The sequence below is a fragment of the Bos taurus genome, chromosome 3, assembly GCF_002263795.3.
Source record: "Bos taurus isolate L1 Dominette 01449 registration number 42190680 breed Hereford chromosome 3, ARS-UCD2.0, whole genome shotgun sequence".
Taxonomy (NCBI): Eukaryota; Metazoa; Chordata; class Mammalia; order Artiodactyla; family Bovidae; genus Bos; species Bos taurus.
This window is the reverse complement of record NC_037330.1, coordinates 53,554,334-53,571,361: the sequence shown is the minus strand read 5'-3', so window position 1 is coordinate 53,571,361 and position 17,028 is coordinate 53,554,334. Positions and strand designations below refer to the sequence as shown.

The 17,028-nt window shown below is 40.1% G+C and overlaps 1 protein-coding gene across 1 annotated transcript in view; it reads left to right on the top strand.

Moving 5' to 3' along the window:
• LRRC8C (leucine rich repeat containing 8 VRAC subunit C) overlaps positions 1-16,027 on the top strand; it is a 92,870-nt gene extending 76,843 nt beyond the window's left edge. The window contains 1 exon segment of the mRNA NM_001099039.2: positions 13,570-16,027. Within this exon segment, the coding sequence (NP_001092509.1) occupies positions 13,570-15,843 (2,274 nt within the window). The 3' untranslated portion in view covers positions 15,844-16,027.
• Positions 16,028-17,028: the final 1,001 nt, after the last annotated feature.

Below are 17,028 nucleotides of genomic sequence, written 5' to 3'. Positions count from 1 at the left end.
AGAGGATGAGATAGTTGGATGGCATCACTGACTCAGTGGGCACGGGTTTGGGTGGACTCCGGGAGTTGATGGTGGCCAGGGAGGCCTGGCATGCTGCGGTTCATGGGGTTGCAAAGAGTCAGACACGACTGCACAACTGAACTGGCTGACTCACTTGGCTTATCTGAAAATGCCATGAAGCAAAAAGAAAAATGTTTAATTTTATCCACTTCCTCATTTTTCTTTTCTTTGTGTGTCCTAAAGAAGCTTTCCTCAAAAGAAAAGGGATGAAAACAATGTAGATACAACTAAAATTCAAGATGTAGGAAATGAAAACATTCTTGATGACTAGAAAGTCTCAGGCTAACCAGGGTTAAAAAAAATTAACATTCACAGTATGTATAGTCATCCTTACCTCGAGAAGTCAGTGTATGTATATTCATAGTGGTAGGAGAATTGCTTTTATTAAAGCGAGATATCAAAACGCAGATAGGATCGTAATGTAGGTGTGTTGGTTTTTCCTTTTACTTGGGATTTAAATGAATGAGTAGTGCCTCTCAAATCTGGCACTCTCTTTCTGTATCTTCAATGAGTCAGCACTTTGCTCCGGCTTTAGGCATCACTAGGCTGACATCACTTGGCAGTTTGGAGGTTGTATGAAATGAGCTGTTTCATCTCAGAGGAAGAGAGCCAGAAGGCCGGTTTCCCCATGTTCACTGGCATCTGACTTTATCCATGTATGTACTTGCCAGTGTTGCACTTTGTTTTCCTTTGGGGAGGGGGCACAGTGTTGATTTATTCACCTCATATTTATTGCGCACTTACTTTGTACCAAGCAATGTCAATAAGGATGGAGCTTCTCTATATCTTTACTGGTCTAGAAGGTACACTGATAATAGAAAATCAGACTATGTTTCCATAGGTGCTACAATAGAGGGGAAATCCAGACTTAAAAACCTGCTCCCGTTAACTGTATACTTTTGTTCTATACAGTAGTGACCCAGGTAATTATGCATTAACCTTTTCAGTGCTTGATTCTTACACCAGACTAGTGGCATTTGATGTTCCTCAGAGAAATTTTTGATGACACTTCACTAGAGAAGATCTGCTTGACGTCCGGTTTTTAATCATGTACAGATGAATCCTACAGCATGTGTATTATTGCTGTACCTTACCACCAAGAGAATTCATTAATTCAAAAGTCTAAGTGTTAATCAGTTCATCCCTCCAATCCCTTAGATTTTTTTTTTCCAAGGACATTGATTCCATGCCTCAGAGGTGCCAGGGTATGATTTTTTTTTTTCTCCTTTTCCTATTGCTCTTGAGGAAATAAGCAACCAATAAAAACAGACTTTTTACTCAGTCCTTATGTTTATTAATAGACATCTTAAAATTTGGCAATTTTCTTTATACTGTTCTTTCTCTCTCTCTTTACACTCTGGGTCTAAACTTCCTCCATACACAGGGTGTTATTTCCTGACCATCGCATAAGTTTTAAACATCATCATTAAATAAGGAAGATACCATGTGCATAGCAGGCAGGAAATGATGCCACACCCTTGCAGTTTTGCTTTTCCATTTCCCCTGGAGACAAGGACTTGTTTGTGTTGGTGAGAGTGATGCAGTGTGTGTGGTGGCTCCTGCGTGTCTATTTTTGTTCCCCATGGTTATTGCCCCCAAGTACACATGTATTGGGCTTGGAGACTAGCAAGCTTTACGAATAAGACATTTGCTGAGAATTAAAGCATTTAAATCTTTACCCTTTTAGAACCATCTTCCATGCCTTTTTCAGTCCCTTTTGTTTCTCAGTAAGATTTTTGGTACTTAAAATATTCTCAGTAGTGAGCCTTGAAACAAATTCTGGCATTCTGAGTTAATCCTGTCACTGATGAGGGTAAATCTTATGTCTCTTGAGGATAGATGCTTTTGTCTCCTAGCGTGTTTCTGAGAGAATATAATTAATGCAGTTTGTACATTAACTGATAACTTAGTGACATGAAAGTTAATTTCCTTCCCTTGTATCGCCATCATTTTTTCCCAGGAGAAATGGGTCTACCTCAGAAAGGATGGTGACAGTCTGTCTTTTTAATCTTTTTTTAAAAAATCTTAATTAATTAATTAATTAATTTATTTTTGGCCATGTTACACAGGCATGTGAGATCCTAGTTCCCCAGCCAGGGACTGAACCCCTGCCCCCTGCAGTAGAAGCACAGAGTCCTAACCACTGGACTGCCAGGGAAGTTCCCATCTTTTTAACCTTATCCCTTGTTCTTTGCAAATGCAGTCCTTTGCCTCCTATCTCTGGATCCCGCAGGGTTCTGACCTTATCCTCCCCCTCCAAACCTATCCGGGTCCAGCAGTTTTGAGGCTCCAATGAAGTTGCTCCTACTCCATGAATCCTTCTCTGCTCACTGCAAGCCTTAGCTTGTTGCACTTACCACACCATTCACTCGATGTATATACAACATTGTGTGCATCCTTGTTTGACTTTTCATGTGCCTGTTTATGTTTCTCCAACAAGAATGTAAGTGCTTTTAGAACAGGGAATGTTGGTTATGCCTCCTTGATTTTCCTATGATGGTTAGCATAAAGTAGATCTTCAGTAAGTTTTAGTTAATAAAGGATAGCCTGTCCTTAGTATCTCTGAATAAGCCCCGGGGAATAGATCTTTGGGATCTGTTTCTTACTAGATCATTCTTAGATCAGCAGAGATAACTTGTTCTATCAGACTGGGGACAAATCTGGTTGGTCTTCAGAGTCCAACCCTCTGGAACCAGTTGTATCTGGAGAGTGGAGGGAAAGTAAGGGATAAAGTTAATCATCTTCCTGTTGGCCCACCTGTCGCTTCATGACTCCAGTCTACCTGTCCATGTCCAACTTGCCATAACCAAGTTAAAGCATCATCTTTTAAAAGAACAGGCCACTATCTAAAGAATATACCTGAGTGACACATTAGCATACTGGAATGATGACTGCTGATTTATCATATGCAGCAAGTTTTCTCACTTCTTTCAGTGATAATACAGTCGTAGCTATGATTTAAAGTCTAAACCAGAAAAAATGATTTAGGAGTTATAATTCATAGAAAAAGAGTACTGGACTTAATTGTCAAAATTGTAGGAAAATAAGACCTCTCATATGCTGTTAAGGGGAGATGTATATAAAGAAATCCAGACTTTTCTTGGTGGGAGAAGCATTTGACATTGTAAGTTTACCTTGTTTGGCACTACCCAAGCAATATTGTTTATTCATAATGGTAGCTTGCTCATCAGTCATTTCCAACTCTTTGCAACCCTTTGGATTGTAACCCACACCACTCCTCTGTCTATGGGATTTCCCAGGCAAGAATACTGGCATGGGTTGCCATTTCCTTCTCCGGGGAATCTTCCTGACCCGGGAATTGAACCCATCTCCTCTGTTTCCTGCATTGCAGGTGGATTCTTTACCCACTGAGCCATTAGGGAAGCTCATAATAGTCATAAGACTATTTTTTTTAATTTCAACACACTGCCTCTCTCTTCTGAAAAGATAGTAAAGCAAGAGTTATTCTTGAAAACACTCTGTTCAATGTGCATAGCCATGATAAAGCCATGATAAAGAGAGATACTAAAAACACATACATGGACTTAAAAGCAAGATAAATGGTTCTATGGAGCACAAATAGAATACTGAGTGGGGCTGAGGCAATAGCCGGGCTCCCATCCAAATGTAGGCAGTAGCAGCCAGGAGTTCAGCTCCTGCCAGTAAAGGAACTAAAAATGCACCAAGCAAGATAAGAGACTGGAGTCCGGTCACTGTAGCCAAAGGCCCTCATTTCCAAAAGGAAGCTAAAAAGAATGGCGAAGAACTGACCGCTAGAGCTGGTGCTTCAGAGGAAACCATGCATCTGGGGTGCCTCCCAACCAGGAACTGAGTCAGCCCGCCTGGAATTGTGAGATCCTGACATCACAGCGGAGCAGCGAAACATCATGACAGGTCCTAATGGTGGACTGGGAGGCTGGGTGCAGGAAACCACAGAAGAGCTCACGAGAGAAAAACAGTCTCCTCAGAATGAGCGTACCGCCCAGAATGCATGAAGACAGCTATGCTAAGAAAGTCTCTCAGCAAAATTGACAGTCGGAATATTGATTCACTCCACTCTAGAGGAAACTAAGCTTTGCAACAATAATGAAGTTAAAATATATTTTCTAAAGTGTAAAAAAATTAAATAAAAAGCAGAAAAAATAGATTCAGAGTGGTCAAGGAGATAAAGACAAAACATTAAAAAGTCAGTAGATATGTCATAAGATCAGAAATAAAAAACCACTGAAATTTAAAATATCAACAGGCAGAAGAATAACACTGTACTCAGTTGCAAGAAGAAGTAATGAATTAGAATTCTGAGTTACCCAGAGCCCAGCACAGAGAGAGATGAGAATTAAAAAGTGCACACACACCCGTGGAACTGAGAGACTCTAACATATATCTAATAGGAATTGCAGGGAAAAATGGAAGAAATGGTGAAGCAATTTTTGAAGCAATTATTTAAAGAGATTTACCTGAAGTTTTCCAAAATTGAAGAAAGTCAAGTCCTTGGCTACAAATATTGAGCACTGTTCATCTACATACATTTAAAATTAAGGTGAAAATGTAAAAGATCTTTTATTAAAGATAAAATCTTCAAAGCTACCCTAGAGAAAGAGAGATTGCTCCTCAGAGAACAAACGTAAGCTGACAGCAGACTTCTCATCAGCAAAAGAGGCCAGAATAAAATGGAATAATATGTTTAAGTGCTGAAAGGAAATTACTGTCAGCAGAATTTTATAATTTACAAATTATTATTCAAGAGTGAAAGCAATATAGACATGTTCAGATGTATGAGGCATATGAATTTTCTATCTACAGGCCCTTATTAAAAGAACTATTAAGGGATACACTTCAACCATAGCAAAGGAACTCAGGGGAAGATAAAGGATCTGAGACAGTGGGTGAGCACATGATTTAATAAATATGTAGATAATCACAATGAACTATAGATTATTTTTTTCAAAGGAGAGCTAAAACAGACTCTAGGAACAACACAACAGGATAGTTCGGTGGGTAGTTAAAACATGCTTGGAAGAGGAGGTAAGGATTCTGAAAAGCTTTAAGTGTATCAGTTCAGTTCAGTTCAGTTGCTCGGTAATATCTGACTCTGCAACCCCATGAATCGCAGCACGCCGGGCCTCCCTGTCCATCACCAACTCCCGGAGTTCACTCAGACTCATGTCCATCGAGTCAGTGATGCCATGCAGCCATCTCATCCTCTGTTGTCCCCTTCTCCTCCTGCCCCCAATCCCTCCCAACATCAGAGTCTTTTCCAATGAGTCAACAACTCTTCCCATGAGGTGGCCAAAGTACTGGAGTTTGTTTTTTTTTTTAAGTGTATACATTCTAAGAAATTATATGTAACCTTAACTACAGAAATTTAGTGTACACATTCCCAACCAGCTGAGGCAGGATGGAAATAGGAGATGTGTACAATGTTATCAGAGCAACAGAAAGCAGGAAGGAGGAAGAAGTGGTATATATAAAAATAAAAACATGGACATGAATCCAAATATCACTAAATATCCAAATATGAGTGAGGTGAGCCACAACATTGTAATGGATTAAATTCATTTGTAAGAAGAAAGAGGTGATTAGTTTGGATTTTTTTAAAAGTCCATAAAACAGACACCTAAGGAAATAACAAAACACAAATTTTCTAAATAGAGATTAAAGAAGGATATTAAAAAACAGGAAAAAGCTGATGAAGCTCTGATAATATTAGATAGTATTTAGACCTTCCATTTTCAAAATGCACTCTTTATCAAAACAAGGTGTATTTTTAAATTTTAGAACACACATAAATTCTTGTAACACCACACAGGATACAAAAGAATCTCAACACCCCGAGGAATCCCCGGGTCCTGAACCTTTGCAGTGAACCTCTGGCAACCACTGATCTGTTCTCTGACCTGGTTTACAGAATGTCATGTAAAATCAGGCACTATGTAGTTTTTGAGACTGGCACTGTTTTTAAATTAAAACTTGCCTGAATGCAATCATCATTGGAATATTTTTAATAAATTATAGCACATCTATATCATATAGTAATATAGGCCTTAGAATGAAGTAAATCTCTATATGTGGGTGTGTTAGGGTCTGTAAGACATACTGCTGCTGCTGCTGCTAAGTCACTGCAGTCGTGTCCGACTCTGTGCAACCCCGCAGACGGCAGCCCACCAGGCTCCTCCGTCCCTGGGATTCTCCAGGCAAGAACACTGGAGTGGGTTGCCATTTCCTTCTCCAATGCATGTAAGTGAAAAGTGAAAGGGAAGTTGCTCAGTCGTGTCTGACTCTTAGCGACCCCGTGGACTGCAGCCTACCAGGCTCCTCCGTCCGTGGGATTTTCCAGGCAAGAGTACTGGAGTGGGGTGCCATTGCCTTCTCTGGTAAGACATACTATGAAAGTGAAAATTTTAAGGGGCAAGAACAATGCATGTAGTAAGATCCCACGTGTTTATATGTCGTATGTGCAAAGTCGCTTCACTCATGTCCGACTCTGCGACCCCATGAACTGTAGCTTGCCGGGCTCCTCTGTCCATAGGATTCTCCAGGCAAGAATACGAGAGGGGGTTGCCATTTCCTTCTCCAGGAGATCTTCTTGACCGAGGGTTCGAAGCCATGTCTCTTAACATCTCCTGCATTGGGAGGAGGATTCTTTACCACTAGCGCCACCTGAGAGGTCATGTCTATGTCAATACACAGATATAGAATACCCACCAAACTTATCAGGCTTCCTAAGGAATGGCAGGGGAGTGGGAAAGGTGAAGGGAGTATGCTCCCCTCTATGCTAAATATGCATCTTTTAAAAGAAGATTTATAATAGCAAAAAATAAAATATTTAGGCATAACTTAATAAATGCCCAAAATCTATTTGAGGAAAGATATGAAACACTCCTGGGAGATACAAAATTAGATTAAGCCAAGTGGAAACACACACATGGAGAGGAAGAATCAACACCATAAAGATGTCAGTGCTTTTTAGTTTATAAATGTAATATAATCCCAATAAAAATACCACCAAGGTGATTTTTTTTTTTTTTTGGATCTAGACTATAAAGTTGATTATAAAGTTCATTGTGAAAGACAAGCGTGAATTTGAGCACTTACAACACTCGTTACTGATTTAGTCACCTATCTCCTGTTCAGGACCTTGAAGGGTGCATTGCTCTTGGTATCTCTGGCATGATGTCTGACGTACAGCAGGTCCTTCACTAGGAGTGACTTTTCCTGAGGCACACTCAAAACTAGTTAGCACTTGTGTTCTACACGTCCCACACCTCCCCCATCAATGTCTTTTATGTCTCCTGCATGTAAAAGATAAGCTGGCCCTTATGTATGTTTCCCTGTCTTTGTTATATCAAGCGGTTTCTCTGAAGCTGAGTGGCTTTGTTTGATTGAGTTTGAATCTCAGCCCTTTGGTGTCTCATTCATGCACATGTTGAACTGCTTCAGTAGCTTACCACTGGTCCCTGCTGCTTCTCACTGCGCTGCTTTTCTGGAAACTGCCTCAGTTAAGCAGATCTTACTTTTTTACATTGTAATGATGGAGTTTATGATTCTAGCAAAGGGACTGAGAATCAAATAACCATCATCAAAAATACAATCAAAGATGTAGGTGGACATTAATAATTTAAAATTGTGAAAGTTACTATTAAAAGGTCCTAATTTACATTGACCATGCAAGATATTTCAATATGTGATCTGCTGCTGCTGCTGCTAAATCGCTTCAGTCGTGTCTGACTCTGTGCGACCCCATAGACGGCAGCCCACCAGGCTCCCCTGTCCCTGGGATTCTCCAGGCAAGAACACTGGAGTGGGTTGCCATTTCCTTCTCCAATGCATGAAAGTGAAAAGTGAAAGTGAAGTTTCTCAGTCGTGTCCAACTCTTAGCGACCCCATGGACTGCAGCCCACCAGACTCCTCCATCCATGGGATTTTCCAGGCAAGAGTACTGAATTGGGTTGCTATCAAGTGTGTACATATTCCACATAAAAATGTATCTCTTTGCTGGTATAAATTTGGCAATTATGATTTTAAATATTCGATTTCTTTTTCTAGCTCAGAGCAGCATTCCAGGATATAGTTTAGATAGGTTGCTTCGGTTTTTTATGGAAGTTTGAATTTTACTTTGTTTCTCTTAAAAACACACCGTGTAGAAAGCAAAATCAGGAAATGCAGTTTATTTCATTGACCCTACAATTTTTTTCCGAAAACAGCTGTTGTGTTATCTGAAAATAATTTGCAAATGGGAATTCATGTATTTGGCTCTTAGTGAGCCCATTTCTCCAACCACTGCAACCTTTGTGTTTCTTTTCCAGAAATATTATCCACGTATTAGAACAGTCATGGAATGATTTTACATGTATATTTTTTATTCCTCTAGGAACTTTAGTTGTAAAGTCTTGAAGAGCATTTTATATACTTTGTTACCTGGATGTCAGCTGCTCCATAGGATATAGAGGATATTGTATCAAATTCCAGTCCATGAGCTCTCTGTATTCTAACAGACTCCTGGAAGAATTAGGTTCTCATAGTCCCAGTTCCTTCTTCCATGGAAACAATTTAGATTATAGATTTTTAGCATCCCAGGCAAAATCTCCTTGTCTGTTCAGTTTTGATCTAAGCATTAAATTATTTAGTCTTTTGCCTGTGACTTCTACAGTTCATTCATAATACAGAGGTGTGTGTGTGTTTAGCAGATTTTACCAAAGGTTTAGGGAAGAGTGAAAGGTATTTCCATCTCCAAATGGAAATAATGAGTATGCAGTGCAGCCTCCTACCACATTGCTTGTCCTGTTTCCTTCGATTCTACCCCTCCTCTACTGGTTCACCTCCCCCTCCCTCCAACCCCGTTCATCCCACTATAGCATGGGCGGTTTAGCCATCTTTGTTGCTGGTTTCACCTCACTTTTGCCCTCAGTGACTCATGGCCTTCTATGTACAGCTTTTCCTTATTCTGAAACTAACTTAGGTATTTGCTTTAACTTAGATGATTTCATTCAAGAATTATTCTCAGAATTACCCTGGTGGTCCAGTGGTTAAGACCTGGGGCTTCCCACTGCAGAGCAAATGGGTTTGGGTTCTGGCTGAGGAACTAAGATGCTGTGCTGCACAGCCAAAAAATAATAATTATTTTTATTCTCAAATCTGTTCTTAGAGTAGTAACTTTCTTACCTTGATATATCATGGATCAGATTCTCCTGTTCATCTTGCTTTTTAAATTTTTTCTCTACCCCTTGACCCCGTTTCTTTCCCCTCTTTCTCACCCTTCCCCTAAATAAACACACTTTGTAGGTGTAGCTCTAGTCTCGACGCTTTTTTCCTCCAAAGGCAGTCTGAGAGTTGTCCCTAGAAGAAAGGCATTGCATTTCTCATCTGTGTGACACATGTATGGTACAAGCTGGTGGTGATGGTCTGAGCCTTGATGTTCTGCAGAACAGGATATGGTGGTGGGGCTTTCTTCCTGCTCTTACCCTAAGCACTCTTCCTTAGTCCTGCACTGCAGCCTGGAACCCTACCATTATTCTTTGGGGAAAAAAAAATTGCAGCTATTCTTTAAGGCTTATTTTGTACTCTAATCTTTAAATTTCTGGATTAGGTAAAGAGAAGTGAGATATAGGTTTAATTGGGCAAGCTACTCAAAAGAGCAGAAAAGTTGAAACAAAATCTTTTAAGTTCTTACAAGCTGCTGTTTACAAATATCCCACAAAACACCCCTTACTCTTTTCTTTTTTAAAGGAAGCCTTTCTGTCTTCTCTTTCTTTTACTGTACCTTTGAAAACATTGATGCTTTTCCCAGTTCTTCTCAGTGTTGGAGTGTTTACAGTAATCATAGAAAGTAACTTCCTTCCTCTCTTCTATGGCTACTGCACTGTTTAAATCCCCACCGTCTTTTCTCTTGGGCTCGGCAGCCTGCCCTCTTCCTTCTCATAGTGCCAGATAGACAACCTGCCATCACATCTTTGGGAATTCAACTCCAAGCTGTATCCCTGCTGGAGTCTTCTTGTGATGTGTCCTCTTAGCAGTATAAGCAGCTATTTTGCTTAGCTATTTGGACTAAATTCCAGCATCTTTTTCTACTCTCTGCTCATTTCTGACTAGTTAACAGCTTCTGGAAAGGATATCACTGTCTTTACCTTCCTGGGATTTAAATAAGCACATTTTAAAATGACATCTTGAAAGATTGAAAGAAATATGACATCGGAAAGCTGAGAGGAACTTCCAGAGTTCATCTATATATTACCTTCCTACGTTGGGCCGTTCTCTTAAAGCCATCGTAGCAGAAGTTTGGAGAAACGAGCAGACTGTCTGAAGTGGTGCTGTTTCATTGCTGTATGAAGGTTGGCAAGCTGTTGAAGTTCGCTGAAGCTTAGTTGGGTTCTTCTGTAGAATGCGGAGAAAATGACCTACTTCTGTAGCATGGCAGATGCTAGCCAATCAAGTGCGTTTGTCCTGAATATAAAGAGGTATCCCAGGAGGGCACACAACTGAGCCAGGGAGACACAAGCAGGATTTCAGGCCACACTTGCCCCTCAGCTGGACACCCTGGTGCCTGGCATAACCTGAAACCCTCTGCAGCAGCCAGGCTCTGGAGGTTAATCATCTGCCCCCATGAGGAGTGAGTCTGGAGAAGGGCAGGGCAGGAGGCAGTACTGGGACCATCTGGGTGTTTGGCAGGGACTTAGAACCTCCAAAAGGTACCTACCTGCCTTTTTACCTTCTGGCTGATCTTGCTTTACACCAATGCGTCTATGTTTTCATCACATCATTAACAATGTCATATTAACATACTTGGAGAAAGAAATGGCAACCAACTCCAGTATACTTACCGGAAAAATTCTATACACAGAGGAGACTGGTGGCCTGTAGTCCATGGGGTCACAAAAAATCAGACATGACTGAGCACAGCACGGCATTAACATCCTAGCTCAAAGGTGTCACTCTTGGAGAAGGTGCTGGGGAAGCATTTCTGTCCATACTGGTCTCTAGCCCCCACCTTTTGCCTGCTTCACAGGTGTGTTCAGTCGCTCAGTTGTGTCCAACTCTTTGCAACTTCATCAACTGTAGCCCGCCAGGCTCCTCTGTACATGGGATTTTCCAGGCAAGAATACTGGAGTGGGTTGCCATTTCCTTCTCCAGATAATTGAAGCTTCACAGATAATTGGAGCATTAAATGAGACTACAGTTGGGAAAACAGCTAGAACATGACCCCAGCCACTGAATTTCTTTTTCTGTTTGATATTTCTGCAGGGTAGACTCTAACATCTGTCTAGGCTTTCTCCTACTATTTTCTGTTCCAGGGGTTTCCATGGTACAGTGCTTGACCCCAAGAAATATAAAGGATGCCCTATTGAAATATGAGATTAAAATGAAAACTTTATGTTTATTTTAAACCTAAAGGAAAAATAAGCTTTCTAATATTTGGCTGATGGATTGGCAATACTTTATGGTTATAATTATAAATAGGCATATGTGAGTGAGTGAAAGCCACTCAGTTGTGTCCAATTCTTTGTAACCCCATGGACTATACAGTCCATGGAATTCTCCAGGCCAGAATACTGGAGTGGGTAGCCTTTCCCTTCTCCAGGGGATGTTCCCAACCCAGGGATCGAACACAGGTCTCCCTCACTGCAGGCAGATTCTTTACCAGCCAAGCCACCAGAGAAGCCCATAGACATATATATGCACACAAATATGGACGTGTTTAACACTTTTTTTCTCTGATACAGGTAAGTGATTAAAATGTTTGTTTGAAGACATTCTCAAACATTCTCACACCACTGTAGTCATGGAACCCTCTGAATGCAGTCACATTTGTTTTTCTTCCCTGCCTTCTTCTGATTTCCATAGTAAATGGTAGCCCCTGGTGTATCTTCTAGTCTACAGGGCGTTTATATATCTTTATAAACAAAACTTCCTCTCTTCCCCCTAACCTCATTCTTTCATTGTTATCCACATAGGATATGGGAAGAGATAAGCTTTTCCCCTAAAACATGTATAACTTTAAAAGGTAATTTGTTACTTAGGATGAAGTAAAATTGAGATCTTTTTTATTTAATCCTAGAAACTCAGTAAAATAAAATAAGAATGTGGGTTCTGGGTCCAGGTGGCCTGAGCTAGATGACATTAAGCAAGTTGCCTAACCTTTCTGTGCTTTCGTCTCCTCATCTGTGAAACTGGGGTAAAAAGAGTAATCTGCCTCATCAGGTTAAGGTGACAATTTTTTTTTTCCCCAAGCTGAATTTATTTATTTATTTATTTTCAAATTTTATTTTATTTTTAAACTTTATAATATTGTGTTAGTTTAAGGTGACAACTGAAATAAGTAATATCTTTGACATTTTTGGAATAGAATTGCATATTAAACACAACAGAAAGTTTGTTGCTGCCCATCACTGTAATCACTGTCCTTAACTTTATCCCTAGGAAAGATCCACGCCCAGAACTATGCAACTCTGAGTTGGAAGGGCTAGCATCCGTGTCAGTTCTAGACTCATCCACTTTCTCAGCAAATATATACTGGTGGTCTCCTATATCAGATACTCAACTAAGGGCTGGACGCTCCACTGCATTGTCAAACCTTGTACAACACTTCTCTCTAAGGGCGTGTATCTCCCACGTCACCAACTTGTGGTCATATTCCTCGTGCCATAACAGTCCACTTTGTAATAGACTCAGTGTACACTTTGTGTACTTCTTCCTGAAGATGATTCCTCCAGGTTGATTCAAAGTGTAGTTTGCCTCATCCTATTTCATCTTTGGGAAGAAAGTGTTCTCTCTTACTGAAATTGCAATCTTATGAGACTGCAGGACTTAGTAGGGCTTAATATGATTTTCAACAAACTGAAGCATTAGTAGGGGAATAGAAGTTAATGTGATATTTTGTGTGAAAAGCAGCAAGTTTAGACATAACTATTTTACTATCAAACATTTCTATAGTCTTTCATCTCTCTCTGGATAAATAGCTTTTAAAAAAGCATAGTAAATTCCCATTTTATTAAAACTAGACATATTCATCTATGCATGACTAGGATATGGGTAGAAAGAAAAAAGGAAATGATAAAGACAGGAATTTCTCCCATATTTCCTCCTTTTAATCCTTTTATTTCTCGTACAGAAACTAATATAATGTTGGGAGCCATCCAATTCAAGACTGAATCTGATAAGAGGATGTACTTCCGAGACCAATGACTGATTCCCCAAAGGCTTCAGTGAAAGAAGAAATGCAAACTTTTTTAAAATACGTGAAATGTTCTTCAAATATTTGTCATGCACTGTTCTGTGTGCTGACAAAACTGCTCCATTTTGTGTCATGAGTTAGATGTGGCAAACAAAGATAAGCATTTCATTTTTCTAACCTGTGGGCTAAGAATAAAAATCTCATGCTGGAATTGAACATTGTATTCTCCAGGCAAAGGAAATGGACGTTTATTGGATGTTACTGCTGCTCTCCTTCTCACTAATGACATTATGAAAGCTCTTTGAGTAATGTAATTTGGAAATATTATTTCTGTGTTTCAGGTCATGCAAGACAAGATAATCTGCCTTCCGAAAAGAGTACAGCCTTCTCAGAACCAGTCTTCTGTTTCAAATGTCTCTCAAGCAGTGGCCAGTACCACCCCACTGCCTCCACCCAAACCATCTCCTTCTAACCCGGTCACTGTGGAAATGAAAGGGCTGAAGACAGATTTGGACCTTCAGCAGTACAGCTTTATTAACCAGATGTGCTATGAGCGAGCCCTCCACTGGTACGCCAAGTATTTCCCATACCTAGTCCTCATTCATACCCTGGTCTTCATGCTCTGCAGCAACTTTTGGTTCAAGTTCCCTGGCTCCAGCTCCAAAATAGAACATTTCATCTCAATCCTGGGGAAGTGTTTTGACTCTCCCTGGACCACACGAGCCTTATCTGAAGTGTCTGGGGAGGACTCAGAAGAGAAGGACAACAGGAAGAACAACATGAGCAGGTCCAACACCACCCAGTCTGGTCCAGAAGGCAGTCTGGTCAATTCTCAGTCTTTAAAGTCAATTCCTGAGAAGTTTGTGGTTGACAAATCCACTGCAGGGGCTCTGGATAAGAAGGAGGGTGAGCAGGCAAAAGCTTTATTTGAGAAGGTGAAGAAGTTCCGGCTGCACGTAGAAGAAGGTGATATACTATATGCCATGTATGTTCGTCAGACTGTACTTAAGGTCATAAAATTCCTAATCATCATTGCATATAATAGTGCCCTGGTTTCCAAAGTCCAATTTACAGTGGACTGTAATGTTGACATTCAGGACATGACTGGATATAAAAACTTTTCTTGCAATCATACCATGGCACACTTGTTTTCAAAACTCTCCTTTTGCTACCTGTGCTTTGTAAGTATCTACGGATTGACGTGCCTTTATACGTTGTACTGGCTGTTCTACCGTTCTCTGAAGGAGTACTCTTTTGAGTATGTCAGGCAGGAGACTGGAATTGATGATATTCCAGACGTGAAAAATGACTTTGCTTTTATGCTTCATATGATAGATCAGTATGACCCTCTGTATTCCAAGAGATTCGCAGTGTTCCTATCTGAAGTGAGTGAAAACAAATTAAAGCAGCTGAACTTAAATAATGAGTGGACTCCAGATAAACTGAGGCAGAAGCTGCAGACAAATGCCCATAACCGCTTAGAACTGCCTCTCATCATGCTCTCTGGCCTTCCAGACACTGTTTTTGAAATCACAGAGTTGCAGTCCCTAAAACTTGAAATCATTAAGAACGTCATGATACCAGCCACAATCGCGCAGCTAGACAATCTCCAGGAGCTTTCTCTACACCAGTGCTCAGTCAAAATCCATAGCGCAGCATTGTCTTTCCTGAAGGAGAATCTCAAGGTCTTGAGCGTCAAGTTTGATGACATGAGGGAGCTGCCCCCCTGGATGTATGGCCTCCGGAACCTGGAGGAACTCTACCTGGTTGGCTCTCTAAGTCACGATATTTCCAGAAATGTCACCCTTGAGTCTCTGCGGGATCTCAAAAGCCTTAAAATTCTCTCGATCAAAAGCAATGTTTCCAAAATCCCACAGGCAGTGGTTGATGTTTCCAGCCATCTCCAGAAGATGTGCATACACAACGATGGCACCAAGCTGGTGATGCTCAACAACCTGAAGAAGATGACCAACCTGACAGAGCTGGAGCTGGTCCACTGTGACCTGGAGCGCATCCCTCACGCCGTATTCAGCCTGCTCAGCCTCCAGGAATTGGACCTCAAGGAAAATAATCTGAAATCCATAGAAGAGATCGTTAGCTTCCAGCACTTGAGAAAGCTGACAGTGTTGAAACTCTGGCATAACAGCATCACCTACATCCCAGAGCATATCAAGAAACTCACCAGCCTGGAGCGTCTGTCCTTCAGTCACAATAAAATCGAGGTGCTGCCTTCCCACCTCTTCCTATGCAACAAAATCCGTTACCTGGACTTGTCCTACAATGACATTCGATTTATCCCACCTGAGATCGGAGTTCTACAAAGTTTACAGTATTTTTCCATCACTTGTAACAAAGTGGAGAGCCTTCCAGATGAACTCTACTTCTGTAAGAAACTCAAAACTCTGAAGATTGGGAAAAACAGCCTATCAGTACTTTCCCCCAAAATTGGAAATTTGTTATTTCTTTCCTATTTAGATGTTAAAGGCAATCACTTTGAAATCCTCCCTCCTGAACTGGGTGACTGTCGGGCTTTGAAGCGAGCTGGTTTAGTTGTAGAAGACGCTCTGTTTGAAACCCTGCCTTCTGATGTCCGGGAGCAAATGAAAACTGAATAACTTATTTTTGTTTAACGTTTGACTGAAACATGCTTCTACCAAATACAGTATAAATAATTAGGTAGTCTTAATGCCTTTCCTACTTTATTATTATTTTTCTTCTTTTTCGCACAAAACAAAATGTACACAAAGAATGAGTAAGGAGTATGTATTTTTTAATAAAAATTTAATTGTATTTTTTCAATATTAGTATTTTAAAGATTTATTTGTCCTGGAACCTAATGTATCTATTATTGTTTTCTACTGACAGAGACAGATGGTTCCACCTGTTTTTGTTTGGTTTTTTTGTTTGTTTGCTTGCTTGCTTGCTTGTTTGTTTTGGTTTTTTGGTAAATTCTTGTGGAAGGAAGGGAATTTTAGGTTGCATGCTTTTGGTATTTTTTAAATCGATGAAGATACTTTGCCAAGGTCATTTTTTAGCTTGTTTACATCTGTACAGGGTCTTTATTTTTGTTTTCATTGTATACATTGTATGTGTATCAAGGAATCTCTGCTAGTTATTTTAATACCAGCTGCCTTCTGCATTGGTCAAGTATTTCGTTGTATAGAAAACTCTTCTCTGGAGTATAAGCTCACATAAGTGCATTGTCATGGACTATTATTTTCAAAATTTCCCCTTGCCTCCAGAAGAACCCTAAATTGTATTCTTTCACATACCTGACAGTTATTTATCATTAGGCAAGGATTTTTTAAGTAAGGACGATAATCTTCCATGGTCAGCTTGCTTGGATTGGTCATTTATAATTTAACTGATGTACATTACTACCAACATTTTTAAAATGTTGAAAATATTTCCTTCAGTGAAAAAGGAAATGCAGAAACTCCTCCCCTTTAATATCAATGTTGTTATGTAGTTGTGGTGAACAACCTTAGAAAAGCTAATTTATTTTAATTAAAATAGCTAATTAAATTTAAAAATCAGAATCAGAAGCCTGCTTTTTAGTAATTTAATCATCTTTGATATCTTGATATGTGAATACATCCGATGGGAAAAAAAAAAAAACAGTGCTACTAAAGCACCCTGCTAAAGAGCTGGTGCGCTCCAGCTAGGCGCGCTGGTTCCTCTGGGCAGTGTGGCAGGGGTGATCTCTATTCAAATTCTGCCTGTTACACAAACTAATCAATGTATACACACACATATATATGTATTAATCAATCTCCCTCAAGTCAGCCCTTGCTATGAAT